The 24,933-nt window shown below is 34.5% G+C and overlaps 1 protein-coding gene across 2 annotated transcripts in view; it reads right to left on the bottom strand.

The window, feature by feature from the left end:
* ADK (adenosine kinase) overlaps nucleotides 1-24,933 on the bottom strand; it is a 576,611-nt gene that overhangs the window by 272,854 nt on the left and 278,824 nt on the right. For both annotated transcript variants that reach the window (XM_045842324.1, XM_045842325.1), the window contains exons 5-6: nucleotides 10,221-10,393; nucleotides 6,074-6,182 (exon numbers count right to left, since the gene is read on the bottom strand). In XM_045842324.1, the coding sequence (XP_045698280.1) occupies nucleotides 6,074-6,182; nucleotides 10,221-10,393 (282 nt within the window). The remainder of the gene's footprint in view (nucleotides 1-6,073; nucleotides 6,183-10,220; nucleotides 10,394-24,933) is intronic.

The following is a 24,933-nucleotide window of genomic DNA, read 5'->3' on the forward strand; positions in this document are numbered from 1 at the left end:
ACTTGTATCTTGTATTAATCTCCAAAGTTTAAAATTCTCCCTATAATAAGTCTAAACTTGCGAGCTGATTTGTGCTTTCCAGTGTATCTGACACTTGTAAGAACACTTTTTCTCATGAAAAACAGTTATTAGAAATAATGCATAGATTTCTATGCAAAATCCTACTGTATTCACAATGTAGTCCAAAACATTATAAAAGTTTGATTGAAAGTGTCAGAAAAAATTACTGCAACATTAGTACTTATACATAGATGAATGGCTACACAGTATTAGCTGAAAACTCTTAAAATTATTTTTAAACAATAAAATGGGAGCTAGAGGATTTTATAGAATCCACAAAAACATTTTGGGGAGCTTTTGAGGTTCACAAAACTAATTTAAGACTACTTTCTCACCACAATTTGGGATTTCCACTGTTACTTGGTTATTCCCTGTAACACATTTATTAGTCATGATTTTGGTCATTCAGACATTCAAATAGTGTAAGGGAGAAAAATAAAATTTGGGGATAGGGAAAGAAAGAATAACTAGGTTAACTGCCAACTGAATGTACAGTTTAAAATAAATAACTTGTTCCAGGAAAAATCAGTACAGAACAGTGGACACAGAGATATATCATGGTAAGTTATTAACAGGTTCAAATTCTAAGAAAAAAGTTAGGCAATTTTGCAGAAAAAGGGAGTCATCTAAAAAGGGAAAAACAAAGTCAACCTGGGGGTTTCCACTTCCGACCAAGTTGGAATAAATAAGGAATGGATTTACACCTCCCTATAAAAACCAGCTATAAAAATGGACAAAATACATGAAACCACAATATTCAGATACTGGACAATAATTAAAGAAAGGACCAAATAAGGTGATCCCTACAATTACTGAAACTTACTCCCTGGAGAGAGTTGCAGGCTGCAGTGCAGGCAGAGAGAATATGAACACAGTCCAGTAGTCCCACATTCAGGGATGCCAAGGTGCCTAGCACATACACAGGCAGAACAATGGACAGGAGAGAGCTACAAAGGGAGAACTGTGGAGATCTACAGGGGTTTCCCACTGAGTCTTCAGTACATGTATATGAGGAAACAACCCAATGCCAAGATAAGATAAAAACACATATGTGATCAAATCAGTGGACAAGGACATAAAAAAGTTTTTATAACTATACTCCATAATTCAGAAATAGCAGATGTAAACATGAGATGTAAAGTAGACATGGCAGGAGTAAAAAAGGCCCAAATCAAACTTCCAGAGATAAAACTATTGTCTGGAATAAAAATACACTAGGTGGGATTAATGGCAGATGCAATAGAAATTATCAGTAATTATACAAAAAGAAGGATAGAGATAAAATAGAAAAAATGAAAAGAGCATCACTGAGTTATGGGATAGCTTTGATAAGTCTAATATTAAATAGAGTCCTCTATGGTGGACAGAGAACATTTATGTACAGAAAATTTTCCAAACTGAACAAACCCCAATAACAAGAAAGAAAAAGAAATCTCTACCAAGGTACATCATAACAAAATTTCTTAAAACCATTAAGTAAGAGAATATCTTAAAGGATGACAGAGTAAAAAATGATCCAATAGATAAGGCGGAACAATGATAAAGATAACAATACATTTCCTTTAAAAATTAACGCAAGGTCGAAGGAGAGAACAGGTACTGGATTTATCCTCCAGCCTGAAACTACAAAAACAGACTCGATGAATGAAAAAATGATTCCCAAAACAATAAACATCAAGAATTAAAAATAAGCATCTTTGAGAGATGGGAAACAATCTAGGTGAGCCAAAAAGTTGAATCAGCTTACTGCTTTGAGAGAGTTCCCAGGTTAAAGCACAAGAAGCAGGTACTGGAGTGGAGCCCAGAGGAGATAGAGCTGTTAGGGTAGACCACAGTGGTGAGAGTACAAAGGCCATCACAAGCAAGCCCTTATTATATGAAATGTTAGGGACTTATCTGAGGAAAAGAAGATGATCAAAACTATGAACAGTAAAATGACAACAAACTCAAAACTATCAACAACTAAACCTAAAAAACAAACAAACAAAAACAAACTAAGCAAACACCTAGAACAGGAACATAACCACAAAAATAGAGATCACATGGAGGGTTATCAGTGGGGAGGGGGAGGAGGAGAGAGGGGAAAAGGTACAGGGAATAAGAAGTATAAATGGTAGGTACAAAATAGACAGGGGGAGGTTAAAAACAGTACAGGAAATGGAAAACCCAAAGAACTTATATGTATGACCCATGGACATAAACTAAAGTGGGGGAATGCTGGTGGGATGGGGGTGCAGGGAGGCAGGGGATAAATGGGAGAAAGAAAATGGGACAACTGTAATAGCATAATCAATAAAACATTTAAAAAAGAGACGAAGGATGGGAGGATTGAAAGAGAAGTAAATGAAATACAAAGTAAGTAGAAAAAACATGAATAAAGAGAATTACATCAACCTTGACTTAGATTTACCATAAAAAGTTCCAGAAGTCAATAAAGCAATGTCTACAGAGTACTTTGTTTCAAAAAATATTATATCAAACATGTTGTCATTAATGGACAAAAGCAACAAAAAGTAAATAAAAACTGATGGAGCAGGTGGCGGTGGGCAAAATGGTGGAAAATAGGAATATCTGCAGTAGTGTCAACAATAAAAATAAAGTTAAAAAAATCAAGAAGACAAGAGCTCTGAGGCCTTCCTTGAAGGAAAAATGGTGATAAAATGCAGCCAATCATAATAAACAATAAAGGAATGGGGAAAATGGTGTAAAGTACTTGGAAACCATTTACTCATTTAAGTGTAGAATTAAGACTGTAGGAATTATGGTTATAGAACATAATGCAAATGTTTAAAATCTGAAAATGTAACAATAAAGTAAAAATATAATTACCCAAAATCAAGAGGCAAGTTGAAACATGGAGTGCTAATTTTCTCATTTTTCATTGCACATTAATGTTGTGTTAAAAAGGAAATAAATAGTTAGGAAGATCTAATGTCTCTAATTTCCCAATCTTGTTTATAAACCTTGTAAGAAATATTTCTTGTAAAAAAAGAAACAGGATATATGCCAATCTGTTGCTAATGTAAAGAGTACCTGAGATTTAAAAAAATATAATCAGCTATCACATAACCAGTGATCCCTAATGACCTACTAACAAGGAATTTGGTTTAAACATGGACAAACTGAGTTTACATGCCATAAATGGGACACCTGCTATAAAGGAGGTAAAAAAAAAAGCCAACACTTTATTTAAACCAAAGGAGAATACTGAAATATGCATATTCCATTTCAATTTATCAGACCATTTTTATGTGAACTCTGCATTGCAGCTTCACTGGATTATGTGACAAAGAATTTTATCAAGGTTTTGAAAATTCCTTGATAATTCCTTGATGCTCATGACCATTACTAATTTATAGAATAGTGAGAACAAAAACTACTGAGTATGTAGATGATCTGGCTTACTTTACATAATGCAGACAGATGTCTTAATTTTGGAAACTTATTGAATAGATATACTGAACTGCTTCCTTAGATCAAGAACTTTGTGTAATTAAAGAGCTCCCAGAATTTCATCTTGTTAAAAAATCAGGAGTTTATGATGATGATTTGAGAAGATTGCTGACCCTATAGACTCTGAAAGTACGGAGAAGCCCACTTGATTTGGTTAAATGCCAATATACTTGCTCAATCTAAAATTTTAGTTTGATCCCTTAACCCTTCTCACCCAGAATAAAAAGAAGAAGGCTCATGGACATAGACAACAAAACAGTATGGTGATTGCCAGAGGGAAGGGCAGTTGGGGGAGGTAGAAATGTGGAAAGGGGGGATAAATGGTGATGGAAGGAGACTTGACTTGGGGTGGTGAACACAAAATCTATATATAATTTTACTAACCAATGTCATCCACATAAATTCAACAAAAATAAAAAACAAAATAAATTTTAAAATAACATTTTGTTTTGAGAATATGCTTAAAAAAAAAAAAAAAAGACTAGACTGGATCTGTGTTCAAAGGGAATTAAAGATTTAAAAGAACTACGGAATGGCCCTAACTGGTATGGCTCAGTGGGTTGGGTACAAACTGAAAGGTTACAGATTCAATTCTGGTCAGGGCACACGCCTGGACTGCAGACCAGGTCCCCAGTTGTGGGCATGTGAGAGGCAACTGATTGATGTTTCTCCCTCACATTGACGTTTCTCTCCCTCTCTTTCTCCCTCCCCCTCTCTCTAAAATTAATAAATAATCTTAAAAATAAAAAATGCAGAAATATCTTCATAGAAATAATATTACTTTTCAGAACATATTTCACAAATTTTAATAAGCAAAATTATGCTTAGTTGTTAGCAAAATGAACATTTGTTGAACATCCACCAATAATAAAAGCATCCAAGGTATCTAATATGAGTCTATTATTTTCAGAACTATTTTTAAATAGCTAAACTCTGAGCAAATCATAGATTTACCTAGAAATGTAAAAGAGCATTCTTTTGATGAAACTGCTAAAATAGAAGCTAAGAGCTAACAGCTATCTTCAGAGATATCAGCTGGAATCCATTTACTTAGATATTTGTTTCTAGCTGAATATACTACTCAAGTTTCAAAAATAGTTCAGTTTTCTTTATTAACTTGATCAAAACTAATCCCTTCATAGTTTATACAAAATGGCACTTAGAAGAATCCCATTCACCCAAACTTGGCTGGATGGGTTGCATGTGCATAACTGTTAAAACTATGAGTTGTTTCCAAGTTAGTTCATAACTTGGGGTCCAATTACTATATATTGAAATACAATTATAACTCTCAGTTAAAAATAATTTTCCATCATAATATATAGTCATACATCATAGTCAGCATAAATAATATAACAAATAATGCCAAAATTTAAACCATGTGCTCTCTGAAATCAGACTTTCAAGTGTAAGGTAGTTCAAAATAGTATACAAATCTCCCTAAAAAGCTACACTACAAAAGTATGCTACCAAGAAATTAATCAACAAAAGAACATTCTGCAAAATAAAATAGATGATCAAGAGAGAAAAATTTTTAGTTTTTCAAATGTTTTTCTCACAAACTGGCAGAAGTGTAACATGTCTTTCCTCTATATAATCCTCTCAATGTAAGCATTTATTTAACAGTCATAAAGGGGTAGGATTCGCTGTAGAGAGGAATCGATAACAACCTTGTAAAGTCTACAGCAGTGCACATAAACATGCAGTAGCAGACATTAACACTAGACTGAAAGAAATAATTGTATTTTCAATAAACACGTTCCTATTAGATAATCAATTTTTTACACGTCTTACCAGATGTTTCACAGATCAGGTAGTGAGTGGCAGAGCTGTTATATCAAAATCATATATTATATGCTTATGAGGTGCTTTTATCTTTTCATAGATGTCTACTAATTTAAAATCAGCCACATTTAATTCATATTAAATAAAAACAAGGTATTCATGGGGTAATTAATTCAGGAGGATTTTTAGACCAGTCTTATCTTAGAAATAAATTCTTACCAATTACTTTTTATGTCAGAAGACTGAATAATTCAAATTACATGCTGCCCTTATTTCCAGATTTAAGAGATTTGTCACAATCAATGTTTCTGAAGTATTAAATTAAAACGTGTCATGGTAATTGCTATGGAATAAATATCAATTAAGATTTTTTAGGTAAATAAGCTAAAGTTGTTTGCAGTGAATGTTCATACTACTATTTCCCCATAAAATGCATGTATCATTCACAAGTAGCCCAAAATTATTTTTTAAAAATTTGCAAAATTACTTCAAAAGATCTTAAAAACTGATTTAATGTAGAATTCAATACTTGGTTAAGAAATACCTATATATAAAATGTATCTAAAAAGAGGTAGATTTGAAGGTAAATAATAATTATGTTACCACAGAATGATCATATTACTGTTTTTTATTTTTAATAGTGAACACATGCTTTGAAATGAGTAAATAATTTGCTGGATAAGTTAAAGACAATTATTAAAAATTTTACATTAGCTAACAACTATAACTTATAGTGTAAATATATACCAGAAATTTGAATTAGGTAAATACTTACCGCTATATAATAAACTCTAGCTTTTTCTACCAATATCCAGTTTTTCTCTATATCAAGATGTTTTTCTTTTTTATAACAATTGGCAGCAGCAAGATTAGCCACAAGGGACCTAAAACAAGAACAACAAAAGTCAAGTAGGTTTTCTTTCATATATAAATAACTAACTCTTTTTACTGTAAACTTGTCATGCATTTCTACACAGTTAATTAACAATAATTTCTGCAAACTTTGTTTTACATTTTAATTCTTTAAAATTGCTGTATATTTATTTCAATAAATGTGAATAAAATTAATATTTTGAAAACTTTGATAATTCTGTGTTGCCTTTGAGATAAACAGTAATGTTAATACTTGTTTTAAATACCACCTGTTATTTTGAAAACATGGTATTTAAGTTTCCTTTTTATGCTTAAATGATAAGATTATCTACTCTCTACATTTTAATAGTTCAAAATGCAGCTAAGAAATAAAAAAGCTACAAAAAAGAAATAAAAAAGCTACAATGTCATTATGCATAAAAATATGCAAATAAAAACTTCAGTTTTTAAGTATCAACATACTGTACATTTATTATTTAACCTAATGCTTTAAAAGCCATGTATGGGATTGATTTAACAAAACACTCAAATATCAAACCGTATTTACTATGTGTAATTAATTTGCAAAACATTACATATTAAGGACTGAAATAAATTCAAACTAGTTTCCACAGCTGAAAACTCTACGCCCTGGTCCAGTTTAACAGCTAAAAATTCTAAGCAGGATACTACATTTAAAATCTTCCTACAAGTGCCACATAAGAGTTTTTTATTACTGCTCAATAATTAAACTTAATGAAATAATTATTATTTACATTACATAAAAATTAATAAAAATATTTTCCTTCCCATTCTGACTCAGCAATTAGAAAACAGCTTGACAGTTTTTCACTCTTATAATCAATGGTAGCAGTTATGGCTAAAAAAATGCATATACAACCTCTTATCACTTAAGATTGGGGTAATATTAACTTCTCTGTTAAGAAAACAGTAAGTCAATTCTCTTACAAAACATATTTCTGTTCATCCATATACCAATTAATTAGCATATTTACATCTGAGGATACATCTGTTTATGTTCAATTAAATGAAAATAAGAATAATATGCATCAATATATTTAGATGCAAATAACTATATTACAAAGTCAGAATAATTAGTCCTGATTTATAAAAATATGTTTAAGTAATCATGACTTCAGCAATATTTTGACAAAAGTAGTTACTAGATAAAAAGTGGGCCAGAGTGGTGTGGCACAGTTGGTTGCTTATTGTCCTGCAAAATGAAAGGTGGTCAGTTCAATTACACTCAGGGCACCTCTCTGGGTTGTAGGTTCGGTCCCTGTTGGGGCGCATAGGAGAAGCAACCAATTGATATTTCTCTCCCTCTCTTTCTCTTTCCCTTCTCTTCTCTAAATAAATAAACCAACCAACCAACCAATAAAATCTTAGAAAATAAATAAAAGCAAACAATAGTGGAATTAGCATAGGTAGCTAACTAGTTATTAATAAAGGAAGTGAGCAAATGGAATCAGACTTTAAGCTTAATAAACTAGAAAGTTGAATCAAATATAATGCCTAACCGACCAGGTAGTGGAATTGAACAATAAGCCTGATTCACCAGGAAGGCACAGCATTCACAGGCTTTATAGGGGTCAGCCACATCCTCCGGGGGGTGTACTTAATCCCTGAAGTGGGCAAGAAGAATCAGCTAGCTGGGATAACCAAGGAAGAGATAAAAACAGCAGGGGAAATTCCTTTGCAAGGTATGTGCAGTACAGGCCAGGACGACGCAGGAGGGGGTAAGTGCATGAGCAGTAGAAACCAAATGACACAGCAGAGCTTTGGTAAATGTGTAGTAAGAGCCAAAATGGCAACATAAAGGTGCTGGGTGAAGCCTGGGAAAAGGATTAGATTGGATGATGGCATGGAATCCTGGAAGATTCAAAAAAGGGATTGGTTAGGGGGAAGGTCCAGCATAAGCACCCCAGGAAGCAGGTTGGACACTTTGAAAAAAAACCTGCCTTCCTGAAACCAAGAAAATATATGAAGAATTATCAGGGATCTCAGGGCAATTGCTGCTACAGCCTGTCTACCTTCTACACTCCAGGGGGTGTATTATTTTCCTTTACCCCAATAAATCTTGCCACTATGCTTAAACTTCTTTTACAAGTGTGCCCTTTCAAATTCCTTCCACATGAACCCATTTTCACCAGTATCAGGATCAGCTACTAAACTCTATTTTGGTAATAAAGCTACTCTTTGATAGGAAACTACATAGTTTTTCCAAAAGAAAAATACAAGAATTCTCATTATCCAAATTATTTGGTTCAGAGTTTGGAGAATGAGAACCTGATTTAAGAAAAATATTGCATATCTAAACTCTTTGCTGAGTTTTGCAAAGTGGTAGTAAGAGTTACCAGTCCTATTTAAAACAATTTATTTAAATCTGTTAGGTTCCACAATTTGGATAATGAGTTAGATAGGGAAGAGTTCCCCAGTTTCTGATATCCAATATTATTTGAACAGTACTAATCATCATAACCATAATATTAGTATATAAATTAAGCTGTTAACATCTGGGAAAACTAATATTGACAGAACTACTCTTTAAAATAGCAATTTAGCAACACAAATAATTTATCAATTTTACTCTAGCCTGAGCAGTGGCAGAGGCAAAACTTGATCCACATCTGTCTAATGGGAAAACTTTGCACCTGCATATTAGCGTTGGTTTTAGAAAAACTAAAAAGGGGAAAGGTCTAAATAAATATATTTCAAATATGTTTCAACAACAGAAGGTTTACTTATTAAACTTTAAAATCACAACATTCTTTTATACATAAAAAAATAAAATCATAAGATCGTTTGAAAGATTTTAACACTGTTTTTGAATGTTACATTTTAGTTATTTAATGACTACTGCCCAGAAAAGTGTCATTTTCTTAACACACATTTGCTGGAAGTCAAAGAGTAAGCAAAAATAAAAGAGGTTAAGAAAGGGGAATTTAAAAAGAGGAAGAGTGAGAAGGGAAGAAAAGAAGGAAAAGTAGCAAATAAGAAAGGAGGGAAAAGAAGAGAGACAGGAATATAAAATTTCTAGTAAATCACTAAAAAAGATCATCTTTGGTGATTCTAACAACACTTAGACTTTGTTTTTCCCTTGCAAAGGAAAAAAAAAAAGCCTATGCTGATGAGCAATATGGTAATAATGCTGTTAGCAATGTATGAATGTACTGAAGGAAAACCTCCATGCAATTGTAAAAGACAAATACAACCAACACCTGGAAGGCCGTATAGGATATATTCAAAGTTCACATAAAAAAGAATTTTTATTAAGTAAAATTGTATAGAAATGCAATGGGCTGTTTTTCTTTTTTGTATCCTAAGCTGATGATATGTTTATCGATTTTTAGAGAGAAAAAGCAAAGGCAAGAGAGGGAAACAAATATGACAGAGAAACATAAGGAAGAGATAAATTGCCTCCCATATGTGCCACAACTGGGGATTGAACCCCACAACATAGGTATGTGCCCTGACCAGGAACTGAACCCACAACTTTATTGGTGTACGGGATGATACTCCAACCAACTGAACCACCTGGCCATGGCAAAGAGTTATTTCTTGAGTGGTACATTACTCACGACTGAAGTTGTTTAATATGGATGAATGACTGTTTGTCAGAAATGCCTTAGATGACCTAATTCACATGAGACTGGATATAATGTAGCATTATGTTAAAAAAACATATGAATATGTATATGTATGTGTATGTGTGTATTCTAATATTTCAATCTCAAGATATGGTGAAAAGAATATTTCTTTCTAATCCCAGTTTGGCAAAAAAACTAGCTACAAGGCATTGAGTAAAATGTCTTGTAGACTCTAGACTAGATAATCTAAAAATTTTCATTTCATTTTACCTCATGAAGACAACAGCAGGCTCAACAAAGGCAGTATTTTTTAAAAAGGAAAAACAATATAATTAAGAGCTTATTTAATATTAAAAGCAATTATAACATGAATCTAAATTCCAAATATAGAACGGAATTTGGATTTTACCAGTATTTAAATAACCAGTCAGTATAAGTTTCCCCCAGAATTACACTGACCTGTTGCCACCAGTGATGCATGCAGCACAAGTTCCTGTTGGTTGTTCATTCTGCTCATAGTAATGAGCATCGACATGGGCTTCAGCAGATTTTTTCTTCAGGATCTCCCCAAATTTATCTATCCCAATGCATCCAAAAAATGTTGCTGCTTTCTGTGGCTTCTGAATCATCCACTGAAAAATAGAAACGTAAATAATTTTAGTGATTCAGAAAATGGTGCACCATAATTCAGTATTCTGCCATAGACAGGGGTATAAAAGGGATACCTTATTAGCAGCTGTGGCTATTATGAATGGAATTCCAAACCTGAACTACCACTTATGATAACAAATTTGATATAACCACCACATAAAATCTTATTATACTACTTTTGGGAAGAGAAAGCACATTGGTTACGAACTCAGAATCTAGTCAAAGAGAACTGAGGTCAATGGAACTTGATAGAGAAAAGTGATAGTGATTACCAATAGAAGTAGTGTAGCCATGTAATACATTAAAAGCCCAGATTCTATACTGAAGACTATCTAGGTTCAAATCTTGGCTCCATCACTTATTAGTTGCATGAGTAACAACATGTCTCTTAACATTTCTACACTTCATTTTCCTCACTTGCAAATGAAAATAATTTGTAAATACACCTCACAAAAGTGTTGAGAATTAAATTAAATAATGTAAGTTAAGGTATAAGCATTACTGAGCCTAAAGCATACCACACAGTAAGTAATTTGCATTAGCTGTGCTTGTCACTATTATTGTCATACTTGTAGTAATTCATATATAAATTAAGCTAAACTACACTTATGTCTAATAAATTATTTTTTAAAATTCTCAGTCATAAGAAAAGATGAAATAATGCCACTCAGGACAACATGGATGGATCTTGAGAATATCATACTGAACAAAATAAGTCAGACAAAAAACATCAAGAATCATATGGTTTCACTCATATGTGGGATATAAAACAGAAAGCAACAAACAAGACAAAAAAAAAACAACAAAAACTCACAGACACAGGCAACAGTATGGTGGTTACCAGAAAGAAAGGGGGTGAAGGGAGGTTAAAGAGGGGCAGATACGTGGTGATGGAAGGAGACAACTTTGGCTGGTGAACACAGAACCCAATATACAGATGATGCATTATAGAATTGTGCACTTGAAATCTATATAATCTTATTAATCAATGTCACCCCAATAAATGTAATAAAATTTTAAAAACACAGAAATAAAATGTTAAAACTTCTAATTTTAACATCTCATCTTTCATTAGTCTCATTATATTAATTTCTTTGCAATAAAGTAATAACTGGATTTCTTCTAAAGTACATATTTTTCACTGACATGAAACATTACATTTCATAATTAGCTTAAATTGCTAAGGTTTCCAATTAGCAATTCTAAAGCCACCATGTATTCTGTTTCTAAGACTTACAGTTTAAAAAAAATACTCAACAAAGGAAGCCAAAAGATACAAAATATATCACATTCTCAAACATTTGGTGAATAAAAGAAATGCGGGTATATCTGAAAGTTAAAGGGATGATAACAGAAACAAAAGATAACACAGAGAAAACTGTAAGATAAAAGATACAGTAACTTTCTGATGATCTAGCAATCCTACTTCTAGGGATTTATCCTGAAGATAAGTGTTTACAAATGTAAGACAACATATGCAACATAGGTATTTTCTTTTAAATTAGTTTTGTTTCTTTTTAGTTTCTTAGTATGGCCACTGAATATTTAAACTTACTGGTGACTCACATTCCGGTTCCTAAGACTCTCCTCATTTTTTTTTTGAGTTCTTGTTTCTTCATTCTGTTCTGGTTGAATGTTTATGTCTTCCTTTTCTTCCAAATCATTGATGTGAGTCTCAGTTTCCTTCCCTTCACTGTTGGTTCCCTGTATATTTTTCTTTATTTCACTTTTCATACCCTTCACTTCTGCTATTTTGTGTCCACACTCAATCATTTCTGTGAGTACCTTGATTACCAGTGTTTTGAATTCTGCATCTGATAGGTTGGCTATCTCCTTATCACTTAGTTGTTTTTCCCCCCCTGGAGTTTTGATCCATTCTTTCATTTGGGCCATTTTTTTGTGTGTCTGTGCACCTGTTACGTTGTAAGGGGCAGAGGCTTAGCTATTAGCCAGGGTACAGCAACCCACTTTGCTGCATTGTGATGTTATATGTGGGGGAGGGGCCAGAGAGGGAACAATGCTGCTTGCTCAGCTCTCAGCTGGCTTTCAGTCACTTCCCCTGCTACCCACAAGCAAATTGGCCCCTTCTGGTGCTGATTCTGGGGTGGGCGGGCTTGTGTACATTCTAGGATCACATGGGTCTCTCCAGTGAAATCTCCAGCCACTGCAACCCCCACATGCACACCCCAACTGGGGACGGAAACCCTAACTTCTGTGTGCGCCTGACTGGAAAATTGGACAATTGAACCCCCAACCTTCTGGTGCATAGGATGATGCTCTAATAACTAAGCCACCTGGCCAGGGCATAAACTTGACTTTTGAAACATTAAAAGTACAATTTTCACAAATGAAATTCAATTTAAACTTAAATTTCAAATTCAAATAGAAAAAACAAATGATAAAGTTGAATATAACAGAAATTTTAAAAGTAAAGAAAATATCAAATTACAACTACATAGAGACAATACAAATGACCTGTCAACATATTACAACTTTTGAACATACTAATTAATATAAGGAACAAAAATTTAAAAATCCTGAACTTTTAACAGTAGGTTTACTGTTCATAATGCTATTGGTAAAACTATTTTGCATGTATTGTAGGATAGAGCAAATGAATATAAAGTTGATGCTGTTGATAAGTATGCTTCCACAGTATAAGGGCAGTAAGATATGGAACGGGGCAAGAGAAGAAGGTTCCAAGCAAAAAATCTGAGGAATACTGTCTTAAACAAATGGTTTAATTTAGCATCATCAATAATGCAAGAAACTAATATTACGTGTCTTGTGCTGTGATGCAATGAGAAATACACAGTATCATTTATGTAGTATTCATGCCAAAAATGTTTAACCTAAATCTAACGATGAGAACACAATGAAATAAATCCAGACTATGACACATTTTCTAAGCAACTGGCAAGTCTTCTTAAAAGAAGGAAATACCTAGAAAGAACTGCCCTCCTCCAAAAACAGGTGGGAGGAAGAACTATTACAGATCAAAGTAAAGAAATATGACAAATACATGCAATATGTAATTCTTACTGGATACTAGGTTAAGAATAAAATCAAATAGCTATAAGGATACTACTAATATTATTGAAATTTGAATACTACCTATACACAAAAAGAACTGTATCAACTCAAAATTTCTCAAACAGGAGATGAGTAATTCAAAATGGTTCAAGAATATATATTCCTGAAAGAGAAAACAAATGTTATGAAATTTTAATAATTGGCAGATCTATGTGAAGAATATAGAGTAGTTCATTTTACTACTCTTGCTACTTTTCTTTAAGATAGAAAATACTACAGAATTAAAGAGTGGGCCAAAGATACTGTAACTAAATCAATCATTCTGTATAAAGAATAATAATATTTTAAATTAATCTATTCAATCTTTCATATATTCAATCCATTTTTAAAATTAATAAATCACATGAAATAGTTAATATTTTTAAATGCATCAATATCAATGGCTAATAGATTTTAAATACTTTAATCCAGACTTAGAGAAAGTATAAATACAACAGCTGAGAATATGTGTTGTTCTATACATTAATTTTACTCATGTAGAAAGCTTGGTTAAATGATCAACCATGTCTGTTTTATGTAGGAAAATACAAAAACAAAGACAATAGCAAATTTTTCTATGATTATTTAAATAACTATATGCCATCAAAATAATAGAAAATGTAATTTAGTGAAAGTGAAGTCATTATAATGTAATTCAGCCTAATTATAATAAAAATTTACACATTCAAATTATAGTCTGAAAAAGGGGTTATATCAACTCACTAGCAAGCCTATTCCTGACTTATAAAACTTCCATAATCAGAATTTAAATGAATTGAAATGTTTTCATTATAAACAAATATTACTTAAACCTGCAAGACAAAATGAACAAATAATGAAAATATTCAGCAGGTCTGTTCCATATGATTTGATTGTTAAATATTTCATCACAAGAAACTAGCTAATGCTCTGGCTATTTTTGTCAGCTGCATATTTAGGACACGGACAAAATGTGAGACCTTTACATTTGATCAGTGATTTCCACTCAAAAGCCAGTATTAAATTTAAAATTAAGAGTTTACTAAGCCAAAGTAGACACACAAAAGAAACAGAAGCCATTCTCACTGCTTTAAAGCACTTAATAATCTAGCTGAATACGTAAAGATGTTATAAACAGGAAAGTTGAAATGGATTAAAAATCAGTTATTTGAAAGTTTATCAATTGATAGTAGTTTTGTTAAAATTTTAGCATATCTCTAACATTATCTCAAACACAATGTGTTAACCAACACCTAATCTGTCTGTTTCCTACCATTCTGACATCCAATCAATAAACATTTAATGCATGTCTACTAGAGGAAAACGACAGTGGCCCTAATGCAAAGACACAAACACAACAATTTCAGACTCTCCAGGTAGGTGATTCAACCTTGTTCAAAACCTCTGATTATGTTTCTTCTTTTACCTAAAACAAATTGCCCAGTCTCTTTGTTTAAACGTGTATAGTGAGTGCATCCTTAAACACCTGCCTTTCACTTCTACTCTAGCCCTGAGGGAGTAAAAGGGTCCAGAATTATCCTTGTGTTGTGAATAACTAGAAAATAAAGCTAACACAGTACAGAATTTTCAAACACTGGACAGGGCAGGACTGTGATTTCTGATAAGAAACAATGAGCCCTGACATCACGCGGGTTCTCTGCCAGGGGGAAATTTCCAGACTGTGGTGTAGGGAGGAAAAAGCCAAACAGAGCCTGACATTCTCACTGAAATTAGGGACAGAAAAAAAATATTCAAGAAGAGTCAGAAGAAAAGAAATTTTAGAAATTTTAGTGGAAAGAGCTGAGATCCATACAGAGTCACTCTTGAGGCTTTGTAGGATACCAACTTGTGCATGTTTAAGGAATGCATGAAATTGTAAGAATCTACATAAATGCTCTAAGATTACACAGTGACTTTATCAAAGTCTCAGGATTCAAGATCAATGTATACAAATTTAATATAATTATATACACTATCAAGGAACAGTTGAAAATTAAAATTAAGAAAACAATGTCATTTACAACAGCATCAAAAAATAAAACATATCAGGACAAACATAAAGCTATCATTTAGAATGGAAGGGGAGATAAAGTGCTTCCCATAAGGTCAAGTTAAAGGAGTTCATCATCACCAAGCCCTTATTTTATGAAATGTTAAAGGGACTTATCTAAGAAAAAGAAGATGATCAAAAACTATGAACAGTAAAATGACAACATATTCACAACTATCAGCAACTGACCTGAAAAACAAAAACAAAAACTAAGCAAACTGGAACAGGAACAGAATCACACAAATGGAGATCACACGATGGGCTATCAGCAGGGAGGGTGGAGCGTGGGAGAAAAGATACAGGAAACAAGAAGCATAATGGTAGGTACAAAACAGACAGGAGGAGGTTAAGAATAGTATAGGAAATGAGGAAGCCAAAGAACATGTATGTACGACCCATGGACATGAACTAGGCGGGAGGGTACTGTCACAGGGGGAATGGCAAATGGTCAAGGAAGGAAGGGGCAAGGTAGAGGGGGAGAAAGGGGAGAAAATAAATAAGATAACTGAAATAGCATAATCAATAAAATATACTTAAAAGTATATAAGAAAATATTCCCAAGATCTAGACATAAAACACTACAGAAGTTTGCTAAAAAAAAAAACCTATATAAATCTATACTATGTGCATAAATTAGAAAACTCAATATTCTTAAGATAGCAATTCTCCCCAAGTAGATTCATAGATTCACTGCAACCTTAATCAAAATCTCAATAGGATTTTTGAAGATACCAAAAAGCTGATTGTATAATCAACAGTAAAAGGAAAAGGAACTAGAATAGCCAAAGCTTAAGAGGTATGTCAGTGTTAATAGAAATCAATATGGCTAAATACCAATTTTTTAAAATATAATGTTAATAATACAATTGACGATCTTGGAAGCATGTTTTAAGAATTTGAAGTAGACTAACAAGAAATGCACTTTAGTTCATTAAATGATACTTATTATTATAGTAGGGTCAATTTTATACTATAAGTAACTACACTTAGCTGTAGAACAAGAAAAACACAGCTGTAATTGGTAACTTTAAATAAATACATGATTATTGTTGAAAAACAGCTGAATTCAATTTTAAAAGCAAAAGAAAGACAGAATGCCACCAGAAAACATGGAAGAGGGAGATTAATTATACCTGAGGGGAGACCAGAAAAGGCTTCCAGAATGGCTGACATTATCAACTTGTATTTGAAGGATGGGTATAATTTTCAAAAATGGCCATGAACTGGAAGTAAAGGTATAGCACAGAACACATACCTCCTTTCCTGTCTTGGAAATTTTATCCTGGTTTTCCTAAGGTAACAGAAATTCTACTTGTTAAGTAGTCAGTTCCAAACAACTTAATAAGTATTTATTTCCTAATAACTGAGCACCTGTTGTGCCCTGTAAAATTCTCAAAACTTGGAATCATTTTTTGTGTCACAATGATTTTTGTGCAATACTTGTTTTTTTACCACAGAAACCACCAAAAAAAAAACAAAACAAACAAACAGTTTTTCAAAGTATATGATACCACCAAAAGGAAAGTAGCAATGTAATGTTAAAATAGAAATATCTGGAGCTAGTGGTTCATGCTATACCTAATCTATGTCATGTTTCCCCAGAAAATTTTAAATAACCTACAGACTCAATGTGGGTTTGCTAAAGCACCAAGGGGTGTTACCACACAGATGGAAAATAAAGGACTTTAGTGTTAACAAAAACAATGAAAAAGAGTAATAAAGGACTATTGAGTGTGTAATGACAGAGCACAATGTGGGAGGAAAGAGACTAATATGAATAGCAGATCTAGGCCAGATCATTAAATGCCACTTTAAGAGTTTAGGCAGCATTCAATAAGAGTACAAATGAGGGATTTTGAGCAAAGGAATCAGATGATAAGAGATGATGCCTCATTAAGGAACCAGGAAGAGAAAATTTATAACTCAATTTAAATAGAGGCTAAATGACATAGTAAGCTTCACATCAAGAGTCTTTAAAAACATATGAAAGATTTCTATTAATATTAACTTCACTTCCAGATGAAATTCCTCTGTCACCTAAATGCAATATTTAGAACAATGTAATTGACAATGATGCTAAACAGCCAGTCACTTCTAAAGTAATGCTGTATACTTTAATTCATAACAGAATGATGAAGAATGGTAACTAGATACTAAATTAACAGCAAGATAAGCCAAACACATGAAATTTTCTGTCAGAAAACCCAATGAGGCATTTCAGGAAAAGTAAAGCACAACTAAAAGAAATTAAATGTAAAATCTGGGTAACAACAGCAACAGATTGCAAAGGTTAGTGAAGAAATCAAAAGTGAAGTCATTGGTTAGGAAAACAACACTTATCACACAGCTTAAAGCAGGGGTGTCAAACTCATTTTCAAGGGGTGGGGTGCCACATCAGCCTCATGGTTGCCTTCAAAGGGTCGAAAGTAGAGTTCCTTCCCCCTAGTTAAGGAGCAGTTACATTTATAAAGTCCTAAAATTATATTTGGCCCTTTGAAGGCAACTGCAAGGCTGATGTGGCCGCTGGAGAAAATCAGTTTGACACCTGGGTCTTAAAGGATTGGTTCTCAGAGAACTGCTATATCACCAAGTGAGGCAGGGTGAAACAAAAAATTGTTTTAAATATTATTAAGTATCCATTTTCACTCAATAACTAGTGTGTTATGCTTCTCTCCTGCCAAAACTGCCCCATTTCTCCTGTTTGCCAGCATCCTATAATAAAAATTGATTCCCAATAATCCTACTACTATCCCAACAATGGTTCTTTTGTTATTTATATTGTTAAACACCTGTTAACATCTTTTCAGAAGAAATTTTGAGAAACGATGGCCTAATAGAAAAAAAGATAAACTTTTACTCAGATACATAAAGTTCATCTAGTCCTTTGATGGTAAATTACATACTCTATCAGAGATTACACTTCTTGTACAATTATGAGAACTGAAGAAGATAATGTAAGTAAAGCGCCTACTAAAGAGTACTGATAATGATTATAATGACAGGTCACTAAAATATAAAATAATTTTAGTATAACTTCATTTAACTCATTGTATAAATATTTTTGATTACCTACCATTTCTGGACATTATTTAGTGAAAAATAAATAAAGCATCATTTCTGTATTTATTTGTAGGCTCCTTTTCTTCTGATTTCCTACTACTCCACAGACCTGGATACAAGGCTTACCTACCTGCTCTTCTCACACTACAAAATTTTTCTGGATCTGATCTAATCTACTCACGTGTGTGTGTGTGTGTGTGTGCGTGTGTGTGTGTGTGAGAGAGAGAGACAGAGAGAGACAGAGAGAGAGAGAGAGAGAGAGAGAGACATATATCAGTACACGAGGGTGCACATATGGTAGACTTTGGGGAGTGGCCAAAGATAATTTCCTAAGGAAAATACAAAGAACTGTGTCCATGTTGAAACTTGAAGAAATTAAAAAACATGCAGGGTCTTGCATGAGATAGTTAATTTTCAGAGGAAGAAGGATAACAAAGAGACATAGAAGGAAAAAAAGAAGGCCACTGGATTTAGGGAATTGAAAGTAAAGTCAGTATTCCAAACACGATTTTGGTACCTTTTAAGTGCAATGAATGAAGATGAATAAGAGACGTGTCAAAATGCCATAATCTTTTCCTTAAATCTGTATTCTAAAGATACAGTATTTTCTAAAACACACAATAAATACATAATGAATATATTTCACATAGAGATGTCATTAATAATATACCATTAGTAATAAGAACTTCTGGTCAAGATGGAAGCATATGTAAACATGCTTTGCCTCGTTGCACAACTGCAGCAAAAATTAACCTAAACTACAGAACAAATCACCATTCAGAAACATCAGAAAATCAAGCTGTATGGAAGTCCAACAACCAAGGATTTCAAGAAGCCACATTTATCCAGATGGATAGGAGGGGCGGAGACATGGAAATGCATGGAGAGGTGCAGAGATGCAGAACAAGCTGTTCCACACCCATTATTGCAGATAAAAATTGGGAGGGATTCCTTGAGACAAGGAATCCAGCCCCAGACCAGACCACCCAGCCCTGGGTTCCAGCACCAGGAAGATTAAGTCCTCATAACTTCTGACTGGAAAAATCAATTGGAGTTGGGGCAGCAGAACAAACTGTGGGAGTCTCAGGAGACTCACATAAAGGGGCTGCAAAGGACTTAGGACTTATGTAGACTAGTCCCGCTTGGGATTCAGCACCACGGAAGCAGCAGGAATGGCACCAGTGGCATACGGGGAGAAAGTGAATAGGCTGGCAATAGGGTGAGTGCTGGGAGACAGTTTCCTTCCAGGCAAAACACCAGAGGTCTGGCAGTGGAACTGTCCCCTCTCTGAACTCTCCCTCACACAGAGCCACAGCGGAGTGACAAGGGTTGACCCACCCCAGTGATCAACTGAGGCTCTGCCCTGTACAACTTACAGGTGCTCTTTTCTACAATAAGCCATGGTACTAAAATAGGGGGTCCAAGCAGCTCTACCTAATAAACAAAAACAAACACAGGGAAGCTGCCAAAATGAGGAGATGAAGAAATACAGCCCAAATTTTAAATAAAAAAAAAACACAACTCCAGTAAGAGCTAACACTGGTGATAAGGATATTCAAAGAACTCATTGGGTATTTCAACAGCATAAAAAAGACCAACGCAGAAATGAAGATTACACTAAGTGAAATAAAGAAAAACCTACAGAGAACTAACAGTGGAGGGATGAAGCCAAGAATCAAATCAACGATTTGCACCACAAGGAAGAAAAAAGGATTCAATCAGAACAGCAAAAAGAAAAAAAGAATTTGTAAAAATGAGGATAGTATAAGAAGACTCTGAGACATCTCCAAACACACAAACATCCGAATCATAGAGATGCCAGAAGGAGAAGAGGAAGAGCAAGAAAATGAAAGCTTTTTTGAAAAAATAATGAAGGAAAACTTCCCTAATTTGGTGAAGAAAATATACATACAAGTCCAGGAAGCCCAGAGAGTCCCAAACAAGTTGAACTCGAAGAACACACCAATACACATCATGATTAAAAAGCCAAAGGTTAAAGATAAAGAGAGAATCTTGAAAGCAGCAAGAGAAAACTAGAGATTTTCCTTCATTATTTTTTCAAAAAAGCTTTCATTTTCTTGCTCTTCCTTTTCTCCTTCTGACATCTCTATGATTCGGATATTTGTGTGTTTGGAGATGTCCCAGAGTCTTCTCATACTATCCTCATTTTTACAAATTCTTTTTTTCTTTTTGCTGTTCTGATTGAATCCTTTTTTCTTCCTTGTGGTGCAAATCGTTGATTTGATTCTTGGCTTCATCCCTCCACTGTTAGTTCTCTGTAGGTTTTTCTTTATTTCACTTAGTATACTCTTCATTTTTTCCTTTATGCTATTGCCATACTCAGTGAATTCTTTGAGCATCCTCATCATGTGTTTTGAACTCTGCTTCTGACAGATTAGTTATCTCAGTTTCATTCAGTTCTTTGTCTGAGGTTTTGTTCTGTTTTTTTTTTCCCCCATACTGACCATATTTCTTTGCTTCCTCAATTTGGCAGCCTTCCTGTGTTTGCTTCTATTTATTAGGTAGAAATGCTTTGACTCCCTATCTTAGTAGCATGGCCTATTGTAGAAAATGCACCTGTAAATTGTGTGGGTTGGAGCCTTAGGTAATCACCAGAGTAAGACAACCCACTTCACCACTTTCTGGCTCTGTGTGGGGGAAGGGCTCATAGTGAGGACAATTTCCCTGCCTGCCTTCTGGAGATGTGCCTAGCACTCGCCCCATTTCCAGTTACTTCACCTATTCTCCATATGCAACTGGGGCCCTTCCAGCTACTGCCCTGTTGGTGATTCCCAGAGTGGGTGGGTTTGTGTGTGTTCTAAGAGGGTGCAGGTCCTTTAAGCAGAGTTTCATGAAAATTGGGCTGTTTCCTTTGCTGCCCTAACCCCACTGGATTTTACAGCTAAAAGTTAAGGGGATTTATCTTCCAGGACGCTGAAACCCTGGGCTGTGAGGTCTGGCCTGGGGTTAGGATCGCTAGCTCCCAAGGTATCCCTCCCAATTTGTATCCACCATACATGAACAGAGGACTGCCTGGTCTGTCACTGCAACCACCTCCTCTCCGCACTATACCGTATCTCCTCACCTCTCCACCCATCCCCATGATGCCGCCCCTCCCACACATCTGGATGAATTTGGCTTCCTTAAATCCTTGATTGTCGGACTCCAACCAGTTTGATTTTCTCACAGTTCTGAGGATTGGTTGTAATTCTCTCTGTGGTTGCACAAGAAGGCAAAACATGTATATCTACACCACCAACTTAACCAGAAGTCTCCCAAAATTACTTTTAAAAGTATTTCATCATTTTCCCATTATACTCCAGACACTCCCCCAATAAGTTGATAAAAATCATGGTAAAATTCAATGTAAACCAAAGGTTTGCCAAAAAACCACTATAATTGTCTGAAGATGAGTTAGAAACAACAATATAATTAGGTGCTAAATTAGTAAGTACTTATTATATGTTGAACATATGCAAGCCCCAGTAAATCTGAACCACCTAGCTTGCAATAGATAAGTTACTGAATCAATTTCACAGATGAGAGAAGAAAGAGGGGTAGATCATACAGGAAGAAGTGCCATTAGAACTCAGACACACAGCTGAGTTGGAAAAGAATAACCATGTGGCCATGTATAAGTAATTTCATCTCTCTAGCTATCATTGTCCTCAATTGTAAAAGTCAAGAAATTATAGTGCTTTGCTAAGAGATCCATCACTTCAAGCTATAAAACATATAAGAATATACTGTATATAAAATTTTAAAAATCACCATATAAGTTTATTGTGGCCAATTAAAACTGAGACAGAGAGTTGAAGAGAGTAAAATACCTTCAGCGACAAAATACAATGGGTCTTTAGAAGAATGTCACTCAGATGCACTTGCCCAGAAATTCTACAAACATGCCAACTAATTACCAAAGAGCAAGAAAATTTTTGAGAAGAATCTTCCCCCTTCACTATTTTAGCATACACATTATAAAAAACAAAATCCCTTAAAGACAATAAACATCTGCCTACAGACAGCAACATCAAAAATATAAAGCAAAATTTATTGACAATGATGAACTGTGACAGCCTCTATTAAATTACCTCTTCCTTCAAGGTGTATGTGATCAAAGCTGCAAAGATATTTTCCCTCAGTAACATAACAAGCTATTTGTTGAGATTGAAACATCTGGTCAATATCTTCTAACACTGCAATTTCATGCACAGTTAGCATTAGGGCACATTTCTTCTCCTCTTCTTACGGGGTCCATAAGGGTAGCACATATGGCTGATCATTTCATTCAAAAAGGATTCAATTCAAGGCATTACACACAATCGTCTGTGCTTTATGATGTTTTAAGTCTACTTGCCATCGTTTCCATCATCTTTGCTCACTGCTGTTCTTTTCTGCTATAAAAGCCTGCAAATATGACAGAGCACTTAAAGCTTAACAGCTTTCCTCCACTGAAATTGGGAAGCATTTAAGGCAAAGGAATCTATAAACTGGCAGGTTGTTTTCTATTGTCAAAAACTCCCAATATATTAGAGTATTTACCATTTTATTTACCACTTAGGAACAGATCTTGTATTGATTAGAAAAGTAATGTTTAATGTCAAATCAAATGCATAACTACCTATATGACAGATCTATAAAAGTATATTCTTTTGGCACAATTTTAGTTAAATAACTTGAAAACAATATAATAGAAACATCTAAAATTAATTTTCACAGGGGTTGTCACAATATTTTTTAACTTGATAAAAACAATTCTGTATTAAGACAATAGGGATGCTACAATTTTGTAAGTCCCATATGTTGAAGGTTTTTCAATTAAAATCCATGTCTTACACTTGCTGTGCTAAATCTGAACTCACAACTCAGGTTTCTTTTTTCTCTTTCTTCCTTTAAAATAATAGATAGTTTAAAGGGTAAGTAGGGGTAAGTAGTAGTATCTTCAAAGATAATATTTCACATTTCCTTCAAAATATTTCCAAGGCAGGTAGTATAACTGTATGAGTATAGGTACCTTCTGAAAATAAAAATCTGCCTAGATGTTAATATCTGAGTGAATTTCAATGAGGAAATATTCTTCTAGTGATAAATAATCATTTATGACCATCTTATTACAAGCAATATGTAATGGTTGATTAAAGAAGGAGAACACCAAAATAATAAAACAGAAGTGAAATCTAAGATACAATGTACAGCTCTGCTACTCTATCAGAAAAGGTAACTATTTGGGGGATCAAAGATGGTGGCATGGTATGAAGAAGCTACACTAACTTCCTCCCAGGACCAAACTGTAATTACACCTAAATTATAGAAAAATAATCTCAAATAACAAACTGAACACTAGCTAGAGAGAAGCCTTATAACCAAGGACTTACAGAAGAAACCACTTTACCACATTAAGACTGGTAGGGAGTGTGGAGGAGTGTGAAGGCTGCCTAGGCTCCCACAGGTGGCAGCTGAAGTTCTGGAAGGACAATTCAGCAGCCAGGTGAATTGCTCTAGGCTTGGGAGCTCCCTGAGAAGTGTGGGCTCCCAATCCTAGAGCAACAGAACTAGGAAAGGAACCCAAGTAACAGCTGGCTATAAAAGCAGCAGGGTTTCTTTCCACCAGGGAGTGGTGGCTATAGATGCAGAGATCCTCTTAAAGGACCAACACACAATATTTCATTTGTAGCCACTTATCCTGGGCTCTGGCAGAGGAAGGGCACAGGGGACTACACCCGTAGAAGAGAGTGTGGTGTTGGAGGCTCAGGGAAGGTTCAGCAAGCATCCCTGTACTGAGTCATTCCTCATACTGCAGAAGCCATCTTTCTCCGACTAAGCACTCCCTTCCAAGCGGCATCAGCCTGAAGGGAAGCAAGAATCTCACCCTCAGGAATCCCTTTTGTCCCACATGCCGTGGAGTTTAAGCCAGGTTGTTAAGAAGTACTGCAGGAGACAATGTCACTGATAAAGTATAACAGAAGGCAGATCTTTGGAAGCCTTCAGACTTTAGCTGACCTACCCCCAGGCAGGTGCTAGTAAAGGACAGCCTTAGTTCTGTCAGTTCACACACAAATCCAGCAGAGGAAGCCACAACCTGTAAATAACTGACAGCTCCAAAAAAAGTTGCTCAGAACCAGCCACAGGCAGCATCTGACATCTGCACCAGAGTCTTTGCAGATCTACTTAATATATAGACACAATCACAAAGAGGCAGCCAAAATGAGAAGACAAAGAAACAGGCTCCAAATAAAAGAACAAGAAAATTCTCCAGAAGAAGAACTAAATGAAAGAGAGGCAAGCAATTTCTCAGATAGAGAGTCTAGAGTAATGATTATAAGGATGCTGAACAGCATGAAGAAAGGCATAGAAACCATA

Source organism: Phyllostomus hastatus, unplaced genomic scaffold (genome assembly GCF_019186645.2).
Source record: "Phyllostomus hastatus isolate PE091 unplaced genomic scaffold, TTU_PhHast_1.1 phas_contig_38, whole genome shotgun sequence".
NCBI lineage: Eukaryota > Metazoa > Chordata > Mammalia > Chiroptera > Phyllostomidae > Phyllostomus > Phyllostomus hastatus.